General features: G+C 40.8%; 1 protein-coding gene across 5 annotated transcripts in view; it reads left to right on the plus strand.

Annotated features, from left to right (window-relative positions):
* The window catches only part of DNAJC6 (DnaJ heat shock protein family (Hsp40) member C6), a 133,843-nt gene that overhangs the window by 7,127 nt on the left and 106,053 nt on the right, over nt 1-20,663 (plus strand). The window contains exon 1 of one of the 5 annotated variants that reach the window (XM_054574293.1): nt 3,478-3,894. The exons of the other annotated variants lie outside the window; for them this stretch is intronic. Within the exon in view, the coding sequence (XP_054430268.1) occupies nt 3,873-3,894 (22 nt within the window). The 5' untranslated portion in view covers nt 3,478-3,872. Of the gene's footprint in view, nt 1-3,477; nt 3,895-20,663 lie in introns of those variants that run through there. 5 annotated transcript variants of the gene reach the window in all.

A 20,663-nucleotide genomic window follows, 5' to 3' on the forward strand; every position in this document is an offset into this window, starting at 1 on the left:
TGAGTTCTTTGAGCATCCTGATCACCAGTTGTTATGAACTCTGCATCTGGTAGGTTGGTTATCTCCATTTTGTTTAGTTCTTTTTCTGGAGTTTTGTTCTGTTCTTTTATTTGGACCATATTTCTTTGTCTCCTCTGTTTGGCAGCCTCCCTGTGTTTCTTTCTGTGTATTAGGTAGAGCTGCTTTGACTCTCTGTCTTAGTATTGTGGCCTATTGTAGAAAAGGTACCTGTAAATTGTGTGGGGTGGATCCTTAGGTACTCACAGGTCAGGGCAACACACTTCATCACTTTGTGCTTCTGTGTATGGCTCTGAATGAGTCACTTTACCCACTCCCTACATGGGACTGGCGTCCTTCCAGCTGTTGCCTGTTGCTGAACCCCAAAGTGGGTGGGTTTGCATATGTTCTAAGAGCATGTGGGCCCTTTAAGCAGAATCTCCTCAAATCAGGCATTTTTTTCTGCCGCCCCAACCTCCACTGGTTTTCACAGCCAGAAATTATGGGGATTTATCTCCCCAGTGCCTGTCTGGATGAATGCTGGTTATCAGACTTGCATACAGGTCATTTTTCTGACAGTTCTGGATGTTATTTGTTTTGAGATTTAGTTGTAATTCTCTCTGTGTTTGCGTGAGGAGGTGAAGCATGTCTACCTACACCTCCATCTTAACTGGAAGTGGAGCATCATTTTCATTAATATATGTTTATAATGGTCCTTTTTATCAGTTTATTTGAAGTATGGGGTTTACCAAAGACATTGCCTTGTTCTGGAAAGCTCCAAAGCTTGAGTCTGTCTTCATCCCTCAACTGGGTGTGGCCTTAAAGTTTACTCTGGGGCAAGACAAAGCTTCTGAGAATTTATCTGACATGCTTGGAATGGCCACAGAATCAGGAGGTCTAAGGCATCTGTACACATTCTGTCAGGAAGAAAAGTAAAGGCTCTTCTTTTTGAAGAGGACTTCAAACCTCTTTCAACCTGATTTTTAAAATAAAGTATCAATTAAGAATGGACAGAAAGATGGACAGATATGCAATAAAGCAAATATAGAAAAATGTACTTGAAGATGGAGTTCACTGTTCAATTCTTCCAAATGTTTTTATGTTTGAAACTTTTCAAAATACGATGTAGGGTAAAATGCAAGTGCCCCCTAGAAATGACCACACTCTCAATAAAATTACTTCCTCTTTAATATAAATAGCCAGCCTCCTCAGTCTTTCATCCTGGGAAGCCTGCTTGATTAAAAAAGGCCTGGAGTAAGCTGGCAGGGGATGAGCTACTCCTTTATGCCAAGGGCTTTATATTTTTCCTGATATGTAGTTCTCACAAGAGCACTGGCTAGTTATTATTTCCTGCTTTTTATGAAGAAACTGAAGCACAGGGGGTAAACTTGACCCAGGTCACAAGGCACTAATATTAGTCTATTAGCATTTATGGAGCCCTTTATGTGTCAAGCTGTGTGTTATGTATTTTACATGCATTAACTCGTTTGAGCCTCACCCAAGCCTAGGAGGTAGGTACCATTATTATCTTCAGCAGGAAACAGAGGCTCAGAGAGCTACAAGAACATGTCTCAGCTTACTCAGTGGGCCAGTAAATGGCAGATCCCATGTTTGAACCCAGTCTCTCCTGCTCTAGAGCCCCTGCCTAACTATTCAAGCCCACGCCTTGGCATTCCTCTGCCTAATTCAGTAAATCGACATACCTCGTGGCACCTTCTTGCCCTGAGACCATAGCTCTTTGAGGACAGAGAATGTTTTGTTCAGTGCTATATTATTCCCCGTGTTCAGAGCAGTACCTGGCACAGTGCATATTTATTGAATGAAAGAGTGAATGAATGGTGGCTTTTTACCACCTACTCCTTCCCTCAGCCTCTCAGCCTCTAAAGGTGCTCCTACCATGTGCATGGTTAGGCTCTCCTGGAGTTAGAGAGAGAGATGCGTGTTCCTTTGATGTCACTAATGGGCCAACATGGCTCATTTGGTAGCAACAAGGGGTTCTAATGAAGGCAGATTTCCTCACTGGTCTATGTTGTCAAAGAGGAACAGAAAGGTATTATCCACTGCCAAAGAACAATAGGAGCAAAAATTAAATACTAAAAGTTTCCCCCAAATTTCAGGGATTCTTTAAAGTGTGGCAGCTAGAAATCAACTCCTGAACCCCTAATGGCTGTGATGGCTTTCATTCTGTACCTGTATTTGACTCTTGGGCTGTAGTAATGAACTGGTGAACACTAGCAATTAGTTCTCTTAAGTGTGCCCAAGCATGTAGATAATTGTACCTTACATTTATATAGTACTTAGTTACAAAGTATTACAATTGTTCTCCTTTTTGATCTTCTGAACAACCTGGTACACACACAGGTGGGTATGGTTAGCCCCACATTACGGATGGGGAAACTGGTGCCAGAGAGGCTAAGTCATTTGCCCTGCCCCACTCAGCTAATAGTGGTAGAGACAGGTCTTCAACCCTCTTGCCTCAACTCCTCCTCCCTGAAATGTTCCATGTCAATATTGTATTTAACCTAGCAATTTCTGAGGAATAGGTAGGTGTATTTCTCTTCATTGCTCTTCACCCAACTTAGTGAGGTCCTGGCTTGGGTTATTTAATCTTTTCAGATATCAGTTTACCAACCTGTATATATGGGGGAATAAACATCACCCATCAATGAGTGCACTTGGAGCTTATGAGGATTCCAAACTTAGAAAACAACTTTAGAGTAGAGATGTTTGGAAGGGACCATAATGATTCTGACCAGTTTTCCATGAAATAAGTTAAATGTCACCTCCCCTGACCACCCTATCTAAAATGGCACCTCTGCTCCCTCATAGCCATGCTTTATTTTTCTTCATATTATTCATTGATACTTATTATATATTCATATTGGTTTAATTGTCTGTTTGAATCCTCCCACAAGAATGTAATAACCATGAGATCATGGACTTGGTCTGTTTTCTGTATTCCTGAATCCCCAACAAGTAGAATAGTGCCTGGTGCAAATCCTGTTTGGAAGGAGGAAGGGAGGAAGAAAGGGAGCGAGGGAGGGAGCGAGGGAGGGAGGGAATGAATCTGAGCTGTGTAATGATTGAAAGTAAGCTTGAATTGGATGACTGAATGATCTACTCAAAGCTTCCTTGCCCTCTAACAGAGGGGCCTCATGGTCTGGTTTCCTAATACCTATTTCTGGCTTGGCCACTCAGTGGCTTGAAACCAATCACTAAAGCCTTATTAACTTACACTTGGGTGAAGTGGGTTCAATAACCTGTGTGCATACAGCATTCATAGGTCACTATATTACACTGTCTTCCGCTGTATTGCAACAGTCTGTGAGCAGCTTGAGGACTGAGACTAGTCCCCTTTACTGTTGTATCCACAGTGTTTAGCAGAGAGCATGGTCCACAGAGGTTAAAAAAAAAAAAAAAAAGTTTGTTGAATGAGTGAATATGTAAAAGGAAACAAATCACAGGGGTCTTAATCCCCCTCCAAAGTTAAGATCTCCATTTGTAGATAAGCCTGGTGCATGGCACATACATTCCCCTTTCAACTGGAATTACATCTCTCCAGAAACAAGGAGGTGCTAAACAGTTGGTTCCCTAACTTAAGGGAAGGAAAGGCATGCCCAGGCTCCAGATCCAGTTCCATGCCATGTTTTGGAATTTGTGTTTACGTCTGCCTTCATCCCTGTCCTTTCCGCTCCAGCATAAGCAAAATTATAACCCTGCACACTGACTTGCATGCAATTACCAGAGACCCAGTGCTCCTCTGTTGAGAGACTTGGCCCCTGAGACCGCTGACTGTGAATGACAAATCAAAAGTCAGGGTTGCAGAATCAGCTGGACTTTCTTGCTCATTTTGCAGCAGAGGGAGGAAGGAGAGAATGAAAGATTCTGAAAATAAAGGTAAGGGCCCAACTGCAGAGGGGAGGCAAAAAGATGCTAGAGATGAGATGGCACTCCAGGGACAGGCTTAGTCTGTATTAATTACTGATTTAGCATTACTGTGCATATATCATTTTAACATTCTAGTTATATAATAAACATGACTTTTTAAAAAAGACTGGCTGCTAAAAAATATGCAAAAATTAAAATGACTGGCTTCTGGTTTCCAAATATTGTGTCATTCAATTTTCCATTTTTTTGTGCTCCTGAATATAACCATATATTTGCAGTCTTCATTTAATCTTAGCTGAGTAACACGTATTTCTATTTCACAGACTTCCTTATGATAGCTACCAGGGTTTTGGTAATTTTATATTGTGAGTGTTCACAGGAATTAATATGTAGGTTTTCAGTGCATTATTGGAACTGGAATATCTGAAATACTTCGGACTTAAACAGTTTGGGTTCTCAAGAAAAGCGGTGACTGAGAATCCCTTAATGAACATTAATCTTTTTAGGAGGACTCAGTGGGGAGCTTTCACTGACCTTCAGAACTGTTTATTTGCGGAGAGATAATCAGTGCAAACTCCCTCCATTCCTCCAGCCTCCACCCCCTAGATCCCTGGTACATTAACGTTCCCCCCACCCTCCATCACTCTAATTCCATTGGAGGTACGGTGGAGGAGAGAAGCAGGTTTAAATAAAAACTCGGGAAAGGAAAGGGCTCACTGAAAACGAGCCAACCAAATTTAAGGTCAACCACAAGGATTATGGAGGATTCTGGGGTTTTAAATTCTGAGGCTCCTTAAATTTTCTGCCGCAGTTAGGGGAGGAGAGAGACCTCAAGGACTTAGGAGGCTACACGTGCTCCCCGATCGGGTTTCCAGGACCGAGCCCTTCCTTTCTGCAGCGCTGGTCCAGCTCCCCGTCCGGGTGCCGGAGGAAGGCGCAGGGACCGCAGGCTCCCGGGGAAAGCCCCTGGTTAGCTGCCCGGGCAGAGGACGCCATCTCTGCCCCTCCCTGGCCTGCTGCTGCTTCCTGGGCGCTAATTTTAGGGTTTGCCTGCTCCCCCTTCCCCGCGCCCCCGCCCCCCCCCCTCCGCGCTTTCAGGGTTCTCTTCCGGGAGCCACTGCGCATCAATTTGCACCTGACCTTTCTTCCCTTGTGCGCTCTGTGTTAAAGGAGGCCCGGCACTTTGCCCTTGGGCACCGGGGCTTGGGTGCGCCCGTGGAGCCTGGCAAGCAGCACCCAGGCAGGTCACTCGCATCCGAGTGAAGTTGTTTAGGTGATCCGTGTAGCGACAGAGGCCCCAAACCCTCTTTCCTGTGCGCAGGGCCTCAGGGTTGGTCTTCTGACCAGTCCCCAGGCACTCTCTCTGGCTGTTAATAAGATTCCCACTTTGTGATGGGCAGTGATGTTTATTGCAAATTAAAAATAAGAAAAAAAAAAACAACAACCCAAAACAAAAAACCCACACGCAGCCTGATGTCCATGGGGAGACTGGTATTTTAAGCTACCAAGATGTTTGTAATGAAGGCTCTTAAGCCACCCCATAGTCTGTAATTGAGGCTTAAAAAGGGGCTGGGGTAAGTGGTACTGGCAGTAGTAACATCTAATAGGCTCTGGATCATTCATATCCACATATTGATCTATGCGGTTTTGATGTTTAAACTTTGATGAATCAAACTTAGCAGGGAAGAAAACAGCTATGCATGGGCCTGGTAAGTTGGGAGAGGGCCTATCCACTACTGTTTCTAAGCCAGGCTCTCATGGACAAATAAAACCTGAGTGTGTAATCCAAGTATTTTAATGAACTCAAGGAAAACATTGGCTTTTCTGTGTTGTTTTCAGTGGCTGGAGAAAGGGTTTCTGGAAAGAAGAAAGTTTGTTTTTACGCCATGTTATGCTAGGCTAGGGGTATGGTTTTGAAAAAGTTAAAACTGCTTGAATTGGAGGCTCAGGTTGTGGTTAATATTCACCATGGTTTGGAATTGAAACACTCCCAGTTTTTCAGTGTATCAGCATGTTTGAAGTTTCAAATGCTAGCTGCTTTTTTGAAGTGAGTTGGTATTTAGAATTTTTGTTTCACTTTGTTTTGGAAAGATCCTTTTAGGTTCTGACTTGTTCTGCTACAAACTTACTAGTGACCTAGGACTGTTTTTTTTGATCTCAGTTTCCTTATCTCAAAAATAGAGAAATGTTAGACTAGATCACTGTTATTTAGATAGTGGGTGGTAAGAAAGCCATTTAGTGAATCTCAAGCAACATTTAGAAAGATGAAAATGAATAGAAAATGGCAGAAATCATTGCACATGGTAAGGGTAAATATTGTTCCCCAAAACTTCTGTTTTCGATAATTTGTCTGTTTTGATATGTAGGTATGGGCTATAGCGATCAGTTTACATTTCTCACTGTGAATCCCAGTCAAAAGGTTGAGAAATACTGAAGTAAATCTTAACTTCTTTAATTTGGTTGGCAAAGTGTCTGTGAAATGCAATTTTATATGAATGTCCTTTTTTGCTTTTATATGAGAATATCTATAGTTTTCTTCAGATTTTCAAAAGGGGTATGAACCCCCAAACAGGCTATAAATTATTGCATTTCTCCCAAATCCCATCCTACATAATTTCTTAGAGATGAAAGAATCCTTTCAGGGCTAGGAGGTGGTTAAGTGTTGACAGAGACCAGCTGCGAGTGTGATGTGATGTGGGGTGTGTGGCTCTGTGTGCATGTTGAAGAGAGAGTGCGACCATGGTAACCACACCGTGAGAGCTCTTCGTAGATGTCAAAGGATCAGTTGGTGACCTGAATATGAAACATAAATATACTAAAAATCAGAGTCTTTGTACTGAAAAGTACTACAGAAGAATTATTAAAATGTTGTGAATTGTTTGGAAGTCAACGCTCATTGCAAAGACCAAAAAAGAGGTAAAATTTAAAAAGGGGCAAATAAATACTCAGGATGTTGGTTGGAGAAACTGAATTTTTATAAGCTACCACCACATAACTAGTGTTCAGTAAATGTTAAATTGTAGTTCAATAAATGCCTTTCTTTCTTTTCCCTGTTTTTGGTATATGTTGTCTTAAGAATGTCTGGCAAGGCCATCTTATACAAGAGACATTGTGTAGCATTTACCCAGCATGTCTCAAAGTGCTTGGCAAGCCTGAAAAAACATGTATGAGGCAACTAAGAAGAAAGTAGTCCAATGAGTTAATAAGTAGGTATTGGCAAACATGACAGCTAATTATAATAATAACCATAGCTTCTATTTAATTAACAACTAGTACATGAAAAGCTGTCTTCAAGGAGCTTTACATATTGTCACAACATTGCAAGGTAGTGGACATTTTGCATGTAAAGAAATAGATTAAGGATTTTGTACAGGGACACAGCTAGTAAGCAGCAGAGCCAGGATTCAAACCCAGGTGATTTTATCTCCCAAACCACTCATTCACATGGTAGACACGGGCTGGTAAATTAGCAGTGTGGCAAATTTGCTGAGTTTTTAATAAAATTTTCAACATCATTAGTGTTAAAATTAATTTAGTTGTTATAAAAGGGAAATGCAAACCTTAGGAAATAATGGCTTTTGACTAATTTTCTAGATTGTGTTTGTTTGGAAAGTAGACAACTTTAAGTTCAGCTCTAAATTTTCTTTTTATTTAGTAAGTATTTTATGCAACAAGGTTATAGAAACAGATATGAAAGGACAGGAGGGGAGAATTTGAAAATTTGGGTGGAAATTTTTTTTCTGCAAGAGTTCAAGGCAAATAGTGCCTTTTAAATTTTTCTATTTTTCTATTTTTCTATATTTTTTCTCAAAATAACATTTTTATGAGCAAATAAAGTTATGGATAGCATACTGTAATGTGGTAAAACTAGGATTAGAACATTGGCTATGTTAGTGGTTCCTGAAAGAATTTGATTTTTTAATTGAAATTTACTACTGAATCTGATTAGGAGTTTGAATATGGTCAGATGCAGACTTTTAGGACCTATATATTGAAAAAGACTTGGGTGTCCATCCACCTTGTCTGTAATTCAAAATAAAATAAGTGTAAGGAAATCCAAAAACATTGTGTTTTTTCTTAACCATCACACGGATTTTGGTACTTTTAAAGAACTCAAATTCTTTCCAGGATTTTTATTCACTCCAGGTGACTGCGTGGATTGAAGAAACGATGTTTTGGCTGGGGTGATCTGTGAAATGGCTGAGCGAGTTTTTTAGGTGTCATGGCTAGCATGTGATAGGCTGGGTTAGGCTGGCATGTCTGTGGTTTACAGTTGGGAATGATACTGCTTCCTGTGGGAAACTGGAAATACGCGAGGGGCTCTAGAGGTATTCACTGGGCACAAACCGGAAATGCTCGATGTACTGTAATGCTCCAGACTGTTCTGTCCCATGACAGGATATCTTCTGTTCTGTGCAACTTTCAAATGTTTTGCCGAAGAGGTAAGTAAAAACCTTCTGTACTTTTCTAAGCCTAGAACATACATTGATTTTACACATACCTTACAATTTCCAAGATTAAAAATGATGGGTAAATTGAAGAAAGATTATATTTAATTTTGTTCAGAACATCACTTACTCAGTGACAACACTTGCACGTGACACTCCACTATGACACATCTGTCTCGTTCAATGTACATAGAGGTACACATGTCTAACTACTTTATTACATCCTCTGATATAGTCCTGCTCGATCATTTACATATTGAAATCCATATTGTTTTATTATAAGTAACTTTTCTTTTACTTCTCTTTTATATTATAATTAATGTTATATATCTTTTTATTTAAAAAAATTTTTTAAAAGATATTTTATTGATTATGCTATTACAGTTGTCCCATTTTTTCCTCCCCTTTATTCCCGCCTGCCCTGCACCGCCATCCCACAGTCATGCCCTCCTGCCCCTTAGCTCATGTCTGTGGATCGTACATATAGGTTCTTTGGCTTCTCCATTTCCTATGCTATTCTAAACCTCCCCCTGTCTATTTTGTACCTACTGTTTATGCTTCTTATTCCCTGTACCTTTTTCCCCATTCTCTCCCCTCTCCCTCCTCTCTGATCTTCATTTCTGTGATTCTGTTCCTGTTCTAGTTGTTTGGTTAGTTGGTTTTTGTTTTTAGGTTCAGTTGTTGATAGTTGTGAGTTTGTTGTCATTTTACTGTTCATAATTTTTGATCCTCTTTTTCTTAGATAAGTCCCTTTAACATTTCATATAATAAGGGCTTGGTGATGATGAACTCCTTCAACTTCATCTTATCTGGGAAGTACTTTATCTGCCCTTCTGTTCTAAATGATAGCTTTCCTGGATAGAGTAATCTTGGGTGTAAGTCCTTGCCTTTCATGACTCTGAATACTTCTTGCCTCCCCTTTCTTGCCTGCAAGGTTTCTTTTGAGAAATCAGCTGATAGTCTTATGGGAAGTCCTTTTTAGATAACTGTCCCCATTTCTCTTGCTACTTTTAAGATTCTCTCCTTATCTTTAATGTTGGGTAGTGTAATTGTGATGTGCCTTGGTATGTGCTTCCTTGGGTCCAACTTCTTTGGGACTCTTTGAGCTTCCTGGATCTCCTGGAAGTCTATTTCCTTGGCCAGATTGCAGAAATTCTCCACTATTTTTTCAAATAAGTTTTCAATTTCTTGCTTTTCCTCTTCTTCTTCTGGCACCCCAGTGATTCGGATGTTGGAAAGTTTAAAGTTGTCCCAGAGGTTCCTGAGCCTCTCCTCATTTTTTTGAATTCTTGTTTCTTCGTTCTGTTTTGTTTGAATGTTTATCTCTTTTGTCTGCTCCAAATCGTTGATCTGTGTCCCTGTTTCCTTCCCTTTCCTGTTGATTCCCTGTATATTTTTCTTTATTTCACTTTGCATAGGCTTCACTTTTTCATCCATTTTGCAACCACACTAAACCAGTCCTGTGAGCATCCTGATTACCAGTGTTTTGAACTTTGCATCTGATAGGTTAGCTATCTGTTCATCGCTTAGTTCTATGATTGGAGCTTTGATGTGTTCTTTCTTGGGCCATATTTCTTTGTCTCAGTATGCCTGTTACGTTGGGAGGGGCAGAGCCTTAGGTATTTGCCAGGGTGGGACAACCCAGGTCACTGTGTTGTGATGCTGTATGTAGGTCCAACAGGGAGCAATGCCGCTTGCTTGGCTCTCACCCTGCTTTCAGTCACTTCCCCTGCTACCCACAAGGAAATTGGGCCATTCTGATTCTCACTCCCAGGTGGGTGGGTTTCTGTACATTCGAGGATCTTATGGGTCTCTCCAGTGAACTCTCCTGTGAGGCTGGGAGTTTCTCCTGCCTCTGCATCCTCCTTAGGTGTTCACCTCAAGATGTTTTGGGGTTTTCCTTTCCTGTACTGCAACCCTGGGTTGTGCAGTATGTCTCGCTCTTGCTAGCTGTTCCTGCCGGTTTATCCACATACAAAATTACATATATATTGTTTTCTTAATACTTTTTTCTTAAAAGTACTTTTAGGATTTTTTTCTCTCCTTTTCAATTTGATTATTATTATTATTATTATTTTTTTGCTATCTTAGGGTTCACTAGCTCTCTTTGCTGTTATCTAATTTATTATTACACAATCTATTAATTTCTTGATTTTATTTTGTATTTTTCACTTTTAGAATTTTTATTACATTATTTTTAAAAACTAGATACTCCATAGTGTCAATTATTTCTTCAAATATATTAATCAGTCAATTTAAAAACCATGTTTAATAACTCCATGTGCAGTTAATGTGCAGGTCACTTGTCAGTCTATTTATCTTACCTGTTTTTCTTCTTGGTCCTCTTTCTTTATATGCCTGGAGATTTTTATTAAACATTCACCATTGTGTATGAAGATGTACTGGATGATGTCACTTCCTCTGAGAATATCTTATTCTTTGGCCAAAGTAGAAAGGTGATTACTAAAATCCAAACATAGGTGCCTCCTGTTAGGCAGCGCACCAGTCTCATGAAATCCAATCAGGCACTATCTAACTACAGCATTTTGTAGACTTTTAACGTTTGCCTGTTTCTGGGTTTCCCTAATCCTAGGCCCCAGGAGTACTGGCTGACAGCCCGAAATGTTTCCCTTGGCACGTCCCAAAGTCCAATTATTGTCTTCCTAGTACTGTGGGGTCACTGAAAACTGCTCCACAAAATGTTCATCCTGCTCTCATCTCTTTTCTGTTTGGCTTCCGAGCCCCTTGCCTTGTGCAGCTCTGTTAGTAATACTTCAAGGAGAAAGCTTATGTCAGAATCACTTCTCTGAGCCCCTGTACGGTGTGACTTTTCAGCCCTGAACTCTGCTTTTTGTCTTTGCAGCCCTGTAACAGTGTCTAAATGTCTGACTTATACAGGCTGCTCTCTGACTGTCTCTAACTTCTTACTACATACAAAAATCAGCAAATATCCTAAGGGGGTAAAATGGGCTTTCAGAGAGATGGGCTTGCCTCAGCGAGCCTCTTATCTCTCTGTGATCTGGCTCCCCAGACCCTGACTGATCAGTAGGTCCCCTGTTACTTCAAACAGATGTTTTTGGATTTTATTTGGCTTCTATCACTGGGGTCAGCATAACTGTTGGTCTGCTATAGTTCACTCTGTTATAACTGGAAATGGAATCAGACCATGGTGTTTTTTTAAAAAAAATGTGGACTATATTAAAAAATAAAAATAGCAGAGCAAAAAGCCTGGATACCAATGACATTTTAAACATCTTATATTAAAAAAAAGGGTATGTATGGTTGATTTCTAGTTAACTGTTTCTTGCTTATTAAAGCTTGCCAATATCCTCTTTTCCCATATATTTTTGTGAAATGTTACAAATTTATGCTGCTTTGTTCCAGAGAATATGGACCTTTTCATTTTTCTGAGTCTGCCCCTCCACCCAAATGTTTAATACTTTTGTGTTTTTGTAATTTGAAATGGTCAACTCTCACCTCCCAAGTTTAACATTCTAAAATTTTCAAAATAACTTGAATGATTAAGTTACAGAACATTCCAAAAAACTTGTTACCATAGCTTTTACCCAGTTCTTTACGATAGTTGAGGATGCATTTTTTAAAACGTCCTTCCCAGGATGCATGGCTATGTATAGTGCCAGTCACACCCATGAACTTCATGTCATTGCTCATGTCCTTAGTCTCGCAAATGCAAGTTCACTTTGTTCATTCATTCATTCATTCATCTCATATTTTTAGCAATAGACTCTCCTTCCCTCTCAAATACACACTAGGATAGTTCTAGGAGTTAGGTTAGGACAATAAATAGCTCTACTCAAATGTGACCTAAAGGGTAATCATTTGATTGGTGCAATACCGAAATATGGAAATGTTTGTCACGTTACCCAAGTTTTTCTATTAAAATTAAACAAATGAACAAGCACTTATTTTTCAGTCTTTTTCAAGTGTGTCTCTCTACTCTAGTGCTGGCAAGGGTACTTGATCTGGTTGCTGGTGTTTTAGGTGCATTCAGTATGTGAAAATTCATTGAGCTAAACACATGATTTGAGCCACACTTCAGTATATCTGTTACACTTCAGTGGAAATTTTAAAAAGAACTAACACTTTATTGTTAAATACAAAAGAAATGCCAAGGACAAAAAAGCTTGAGAACCACTGCTCAGGTTCAGCATCCAATCGCAGAAGGCTTAGGGATAAGGAAACTGAAGCTTGGAAAGGGAGAATTGCTTGGGGGTTGGGGGTGAGTCTCATATAATAGGGACTGACACTCAGGCCTACGACTCTAGTCCTGTCTTACTTTGCTAACTGGTTGATTCAGAAAGGGGGGTGAGGGAAAATCCAGTACCCACTAGCATTGGAGCTGGATGACATTCTCACAACCCCAAATACATCTCGCGTGAGTCATTGTTAACTCCCAACTCTTTTTTGCCCTCTTCAACCTCTTCACTGATCATTTAAAAAGAGACACTTTTATCTCATGTGAACTTGGAGATGATTATTTTAATACCTAAGGATCATTTGACTCCAAAAGCTTAGAAAAAAAGGGTAATTCGTGCCTGTGAAATCCAACAAGAGCCCGGCGCAAGGTAGTTTGTTTCCCTTTCTAAGCCATTTTTAGTTTGGCGCTGTATGGTTTAAATTTAGAATGCTTTTTCCAAACTAGGGGTGGGGGTGTTGGTACAGAGAATGAACCCAGCTGTGACTCCTGCTGCTGCAAGTTAAATGGTAAAATCTGGAATCCACTGTTACAGGAGAGGGCTCCCCAGAGAGGAGGATGCAGGAGAATAGACTTACCTTAGTTGCACCGGTCGGGAGGGCAGGGGGAAGAAAGCAGTGGGAGGTGTCTCCTCTTTCCCTCCTGCTCCTCTGGGACTTGGCCTACTGAGGCTGTGGTGAGGGTATTTTGTACACACACACGCGCGCGCACACACATACAAATGACACACACATATAGCTTGGCTTTGAATTGGTAGTATGTCATTAAGTTATCCTGTATTTATTTTACTTCCTCAAAGGCTAGATTTTGAGTTCCCAACATTATGTTCCTTCTGCCTGGAATATATTTCCCCTCCTCATGGCCTGGCTCAGTTCTCCTCTTTCAGATGGTAGCTTCCCCTGGAAGGCCTTCTCTCGCTCCAGGTTCCCTCCCTGTGCCCTGCTTTATAGCAGACTCCTAACATCTGGTGTTTTCCCTTTCATATTCCTTCCCATTTTTTAATCACTAGATTAAGTTTTTGCCCATCATAGGCCTTCAATACATACTGTAAAATGGAGGGAGGAAAGAAAAAAAGAACAAAGAAAAGGAGAGTAGGAGAGGGAAAGGAAGGGAAGGCAGGGGAGCCATGTTTGGATCCCTCCTCTTAAACTTAGCAAGGTGGAGCCTCAGTTTCCTCCTTTTCAAAATTGAAATAGTAATGCCCAGCTTATAGGGTAGTTATGAGATTAGAAATAATACATTAAAAGTATCTAGCATAGTGCCTGACACATAGTAGGTACTCAATACATTGTAATTAAAAAGTATATATGATCCCAAAAGCAAAGTATGAAAATTCACAAAAACACAGAGAAAACCTATAAGAACCATTTATTATTCCATCCTTTGGAGATAATTGCTGTTAAAATTTGAGGGTGGGCTCTGGTTGGTGTGATTCCTTGGTTGGAGCATCATCCTGTAAACCGAAAGTTCACCAGTTTGATTCCTGGTCAGGGCACATACCTAGGTTGTAGGTTTGGTCCCTGGCCGGGGTGTGCAGGAGAGGCAACCTATCAATATTTCTCACATCGATGTTTCTTTTTTTCCTCTCTCTCCCTCCCTTCCCCCTTCTCTAAAATCAACAAGCATGTCCTCTGGTGAGGATAAAAAAAAATTGCGTGTATCCCCTCTCTGTGATATCCTTATATATCTGTATTCGTGCTTTACTTTATTGAGATTATTTTTTTTCACTTAACATGACTACCATCTTTCCACATTTTTAGTGTCTGAAAAATACTACTGAATTAGTAATATTTCATAATCTTAACTGGGCCTTCAGCTTTTTTAAAGGCGATTTAGATACCGGCGCTTTTAACCAAACTTAATAGGAAAATGTGTTTTCGATTTAGGAGGATAATTCACATTCCAGAGTAAATAAATAATATAGTGGATAGGGCACATCTTGACATTTTCTCTTCCTCTTCTTTTTTAAAATAACCTTTCTTGTTTATTTTGGTGGACTAGAAGATTATTTTTAGGTTTTTAAAGAAATGAGGCAGCCAGGTAGAATGAAAACTCCATTGCTCTACAAGTTAAGAGATCTGAAATTTTCCTACTTACAGTCCAGTCGCTGACTCACCTTAAATTAGTCATTTCCCTTTGCACTGTGCTTATCACAAAGGTGATGCCCACAGTACATTTATGGAATCATTTAATGTATCCCCCACCTGCAGCAACTTGGGGGATCTATGAGCGTGGGCTGCGTGAAACTGACTCCTACTGTGTTTGCATTCTTCTCTCACAAAATCAGAACCTAATTTTCGTTGTGTTAATCAGTACTCTGCATTCATCATTTGAATAGCAAAATTCCAATTTGGATAGAACAGTGGCCATTTGGGTTTGTTTGTTTTTGTGATCATCCACAGATCACTTCTTAGGATTGAAAAACCCATGGACCATCTCTTTCATCTTGTTTGATAAATGTGGGAAACTGGCAGAAATGATGGGAGGAATGTGTTGGGTTTAATGTAACTCCAGTGAGGTGATTATATAAATTTAAAATCTTAGCTATAGAAAATAGGTTACTAATACATTTAAGAAACAAGTTACAGGGACTTCGAGTCAAAATGATGGTATAGGTAAACCTGGTACTCACAGCTTCCCACAACCACATCAAAATTACAACTAAAGTACAGAACAACCATCATGAATAGCCACCTGAAATCTGGCTGAATAGAAGTCCTACAACTAGGGATTTAAAGAAGCCACATTAAGACAGGTAGGAGGGACGGAGACTCTGAACCCAAACCCATGTGTGGTGGATAATAATCAAGAGAGAGATCATGAATACAGAGGTCCCCCATGAGGAGCAAGGGGTCCAAGCCCCACACCAGTTTCCCCAGCCCAGAGTTCCAATGCCAGGAAGAGAAGTCCCCATAACTTTTGGCCATAAAAACCAGCAGAGTTTATGGTTGAGAGAGAGAGAGAACTTCTGGAGTCCCAGGCATTCCTCTTAAAGGGCCCATGCACGGACTTACTTGGACTCCCTCTGAGCTCTAGTGCTAGGGAAGCAGTTTGAAAGACACCAGAGAATATCGAACTGCATTATCTGGCATCAGGGCAAGAGCTGGGGGGACAGCTTTCAGCCAGACAAAAGCGCTGCTAGGGGATATTGTTCCTTTTCTGGACTGCCTCCCCTATACACACTCAGAGCTGGCAAGAAGGCGCCATATCTGAGTCTTCATCAGCCAGGCTCAACCCAACCTGGTGATTCCATTAAACCCTGCGCCACCCAACCTGCAGGCCCACCCAAACTGTAGGCCCACCCAAACTGTTTCCAGTGGCTTTTCCATACAAATGGCCTGTCTGGACTCATGCTTCAGACTTTGCTAAAATCCCTCAAGAAGGAACCTCAGGCCTCATTGCGCCTGGTACCTCACTATAAGTGGCCCAGGCCCAGCACTAGCAGCATCCAGATTTGGTTTACAGCTTGTCCTTGCCAGGGCACCACCAAGCCCAGCACAAGGAGCAGCCATCTGCAGATTACTTTGTAGTTTATGTCGGATGACCCTGGGAAGAACATAGGCAGGGGCTGATCTCGACCTGTGCCTCCCAGGAGGACCCAAAGCCAATGTACCCAGTGGGCAGCTTCAGACTATGTCTAAGCACCAACCAAACACCTCCACAAGTGGCACACTCAAGGGGCAGATGCAGCAGACACCAGAGCCCTGCTACAGTAAGTCCTGCCCTGTGTGGTTGGCTCCTACAGAGCTGCTACTCCATGGTGGTTGGTGATTGGTGGTCACAGCTAGTTTTTGCAGCCAGTTGGCTGGGGGTAAATCCCTCCCATTGATGTGCCAACAGCAATCAAAGGTCAACTACAAGAGGAGGGTGTACACAGCCCACAAAGGGGTGGGAGGGTGGTGAATGTGGACTGCCCTGCTTGGGTGATTGAGGAGGCGGTGCCACTAGACCCTATGGAACACCTACTACATTAGGCCATTCAGCCAAGCCTGGGAGACATAGTAGCTCTACCTAATATATAGACACAGGAAGGCTGCCAAATGAGGAGATAAAGAAACATGTCCCAAATGAAAGATCAGAACAAAACTCCAAAAAAAGCAACAACTAAATTAGAGGAAGATCAACAATCTACTAGATGCAGAATGCAAAACACTGGTTATAAGAATGCTCAATGAACTTAGAATTTAACAGCATAAAAAAGGACATGGAAACCACAGAAAAGTTCGAAATGAAGAATACACTAACTGAAATGAATAATTTATGAGAATCAACAGTACAGTAAATGAAGCTGAGAATCAAATCACTGATTTGAAATATCTGGAAGCAAACAACACCCAATCAGAATAGCAAAAAGAAAAAAGAGATTTCTGGTCAAGATGGCAGTGGAGGCAGACATGGCTCGCCTGTTTGCACAACCACATCAAAATTACAACTAAAATATAGTACAAACACCACTCAAAACCATCAGAAATGAACTGGAGAGCATTATGCTAAGCAACATCAACCTGGTGGTGAAAGACAAATCCCATATGATCTCACCTATAAGTGGAACCTAATCAACAAAACAAACAAGCAAGAAAAATATAACCAGCTACACTGAAAGAAAAAACAAACCAACAGTAACCAGAGGGAAGGGGTAATGGGGAAAAGGAGGGTAAGTGTCAAGTCAAGGAATGTATATAAAGGACACATGGACAAAGACAAAGTGGGGAAGGATTGAGGGTGGGAGGTGGGGGTGGGTTGGGCAGGGGAAAGTGGTCATGGAAAGATGAAGCCAACTGTACTTGAACATTAAAAAAAAGAAATTAAAAAAAAGAAATTGAGTTGAATGGAAGGCTGACAACTATGGAATTAAAGAAACTACATCCATCCAGTCTGGTGGGAGGGGTGCAGATTTGGAATGGGCTGGTCTTTCGCACACATGTGGTGGATAAAAATTAAGGAGAGTTATCTCAGGAATGAGGAATCCCAGCGCCATACCAGGAACCCCAGCCCAGGATTCCAGTGCCAGAAGCATAAGCCCATAACTTCTGGCTGCAAAATCCAGTAGGGACTAAATCAGTAGAAGGAACTGCTGGAACCTCAAGCAATTCCTCTTAACGAACCCATACATGGACTCACCTACTCAGACTCACTCCCTCTGAGCTCCAGCACTGGGGCGGCAGCTTGAAAGGTACCAGTGGCATGCAGGGAGAAACTGAAGCCACTGGCATCAAGGCAAGAGCTAGGGGACAGCTTTCTCCCAGACAGAAAGGTGGGCAGAGACCATTGTCCCTTTTACTAGCCCTCCTACCATAGAGCCAGCAAGCTGATGCCACAGCTGAGACTTCATCTACCTGGCTAACACTGGTTGACTCACCTTGGAGATCCCAGAGACTCCATCCCACCCAACTTATGGGTCTACCCAAACTGCTGGTCTATATGAGTGGTTGGTTATGGTTCATGCTTCACAACTTTCTAAACCCTCTCAAACAAGCAATAGCTGGCCTCAGTGAGCCCCAGGCTCGGCACTAGCAGCAGCCAGCCTAGATTCACAGCTTGGCTTTGCCTGGGAATCTCCAAGCCCGGCACAAGTAGGAGCCATCTCAGATTGCTTTATAGCTCAGACAGGGTAGCCCTGGGAAAAACACAGGTGGGGGCTGAACTTGGCCTGCACCACCCAGGAAACCCCAGGACCAGCCCACCCAGTGGACAACTAGAGACTATGTCAGAGTACCACCACCCTGCTCCTGCACAGCTGATCCTCTATGTAGGGCAGAGGTTGGTGATAAGTGGTCACAGCCAATCCTTGTAGCTGACTAGCCTGGGTAAATCCATCCCATTGATCTGCCAATAGCAATCAAGCCTCAACTACAAAAGGAGAGTGTACTCAGTCCACACAAAGGGCTCACATCGAGTACCCAGCCTGGGTGATAGGAGAAGCTGTGCCACTGGACCCTACAGGACACCTACTACTTTAGGCCACAATATCAAGACACAGAGTCATAGCAGCTCTACCTAGTACATAGAAACAAACACAAGAAGGATGCCAAAACGTGGAGACAAAGAAACATCGCCCAAATGAAAGAACAGATCAAAACTCCAGAAAAAGAACTAAACAAAATGGAAAAAAGCAATCTATCAGATGTAGAGTTCAAAATACTGGTTCTAAGGATGCTCAAGGAAGTTAGGGAGGACCTCAGTAACATTAAAAAGATCCAGTCAGAAATGAAGGATACCCTAATTGAAATAAAGAACAATTTATAGGGAAACAACATTAGAGTGGATGAAGCTGAGAATCAAATCAATGATTTGGAAAACAAGGAAGCAACCAATCAGAACAGCAAGAAGGAACAAGATTCCAAAAATATTAGGACAGTGTAAGCAGCCTGTGGGATAACTTCAAGTGGTCCAAATTTCACATCATAGGTGTACTCGAAGGAGAAGAGAAAAAGCAAGAAATTGGAAATCTATTTGAAAAAAATGAAAGAAAACTTCCCTAATTTGGTGATGGAAATAGACGTGCAAGTCCAGGAAGCACAGAGATTCCTGAACAAGATGAATGCAAAGAGGCCTACTCTAAGACACATCATAATTAAAATGCCAAAGGTTAAAGATAAAGAGAGAGAATCTGAAAAGCAGCAAGAGAAAAGCAATTCGTTACCTACAGGGACTTCCCATAAGACTGTTAGCTGATTTCTGAAAAGAAACTTTGCAGACTAGCAGGGATTGACAAGAAATATTCAAAGTCATGAAAAGCAGGGACCTATAGCCAAGATTGCTTTACCCAGCAAAGCTATCACTTAGAATTGAAGGGCAGATAAAGTGTGTCCCAGAAAAGAAAAAGGTAAAGGAGTTCATCACCACTAAACCAGTATTACATGAAATGTTAAAGTGTCTTCTTTAAGAAGAAGAGAAAAAAAAGAAAGAAAAATAATATGGACAATAAAATGGCAATAAATAAATATGTATCAACAATTGAATGTGAAAAACAAAATAAGCAAAGGAGCAGAACAGAAACAGACTCATAGATACAGAGAACATTTTGATAGTTTCCACATGGGAGGGGGTCTGAAGGGAGGTGAAAAGGTGAAGGGATTAAGACATAGAAATTTGTTGCTACAAAATAGTCGTGGGGATGTAAAGTACAGCATAGGGAATATAGTTAATAATATTCTAATAACTATGTATGGTGTCAGATGGACACAGGATTTATTAAGATGATATCTTAGTAAGTTATATAATGTCTAGTCACTGGGGTGTGCACCTGAACTAATACAATATTCTATGTTAACTGTAATGAAAAAATTAAAAAATGATTTAAATAAAAAACCCAATATACTGCTTAATTACCTTATAGTGTGTACTAATATGCTAAATGCTTAGTATATTTTATCTGATTTGATCCTAGCAATAATTATGAGAGGAAGGTATTAATGTACCCATTTTATTGATTAAAGCATTGAAGATGAGAATCAGGAAATAATCTATTCAAACTTAGTAGATAGTGGATCCAAAATCTCAACATAGGTTTCTTTGATCCCACAACTTATGTTCTATGTGCTGTTTTGTCTCTTTTGACAAAAGCAGAAACTGCCACATTGAAAGTTAATGTCCACCTGAAAATTATGTTTTCAAAGTTATCTTTAAATTATCCCTGTCTCATAAAAGTGCACAAACTGATGAGTGACTGTATGAATTGTTAGTGAAAGAGTGGACAAAAGGTTGGGATAGAGTTGAAACATCACACGTATTACTATGCCAGTTATACTAGTGCACTTAAAATCAGATGTTTATAATGGTAGATTTGGTAGATAATGATCTTAAAAGAAATTAAAAGTGCAGGTAAACTGCAGGTAAATGAGGGAGCACAATGTAGACAATGGAGGGGATAATGAGCATATGTGCAACGTAATTAAAAACATACTATATTATAGTTCCTAAATGAGTAGAATAATGAAGTACAGTAATAGTTCATTTTGGCCTCATGCCTTTTCATACTTACTTAAAGGTCCTTCCTCAGTGACTGTCCAGTAATGGTTATTTCTTCCTACTTGCAATGTATTTCCTTTTATTCATTTTATTTTTTAGTCTTTGGGGGAGAGGCTCATTTTTATCAAATTTCATAGGTTAAG

Source organism: Pteronotus mesoamericanus, unplaced genomic scaffold (genome assembly GCF_021234165.1).
Source record: "Pteronotus mesoamericanus isolate MK-2021 breed Mesoamerican mustached bat unplaced genomic scaffold, CSHL_Meso_final contig_105, whole genome shotgun sequence".
Lineage (NCBI taxonomy): Eukaryota > Metazoa > Chordata > Mammalia > Chiroptera > Mormoopidae > Pteronotus > Pteronotus mesoamericanus.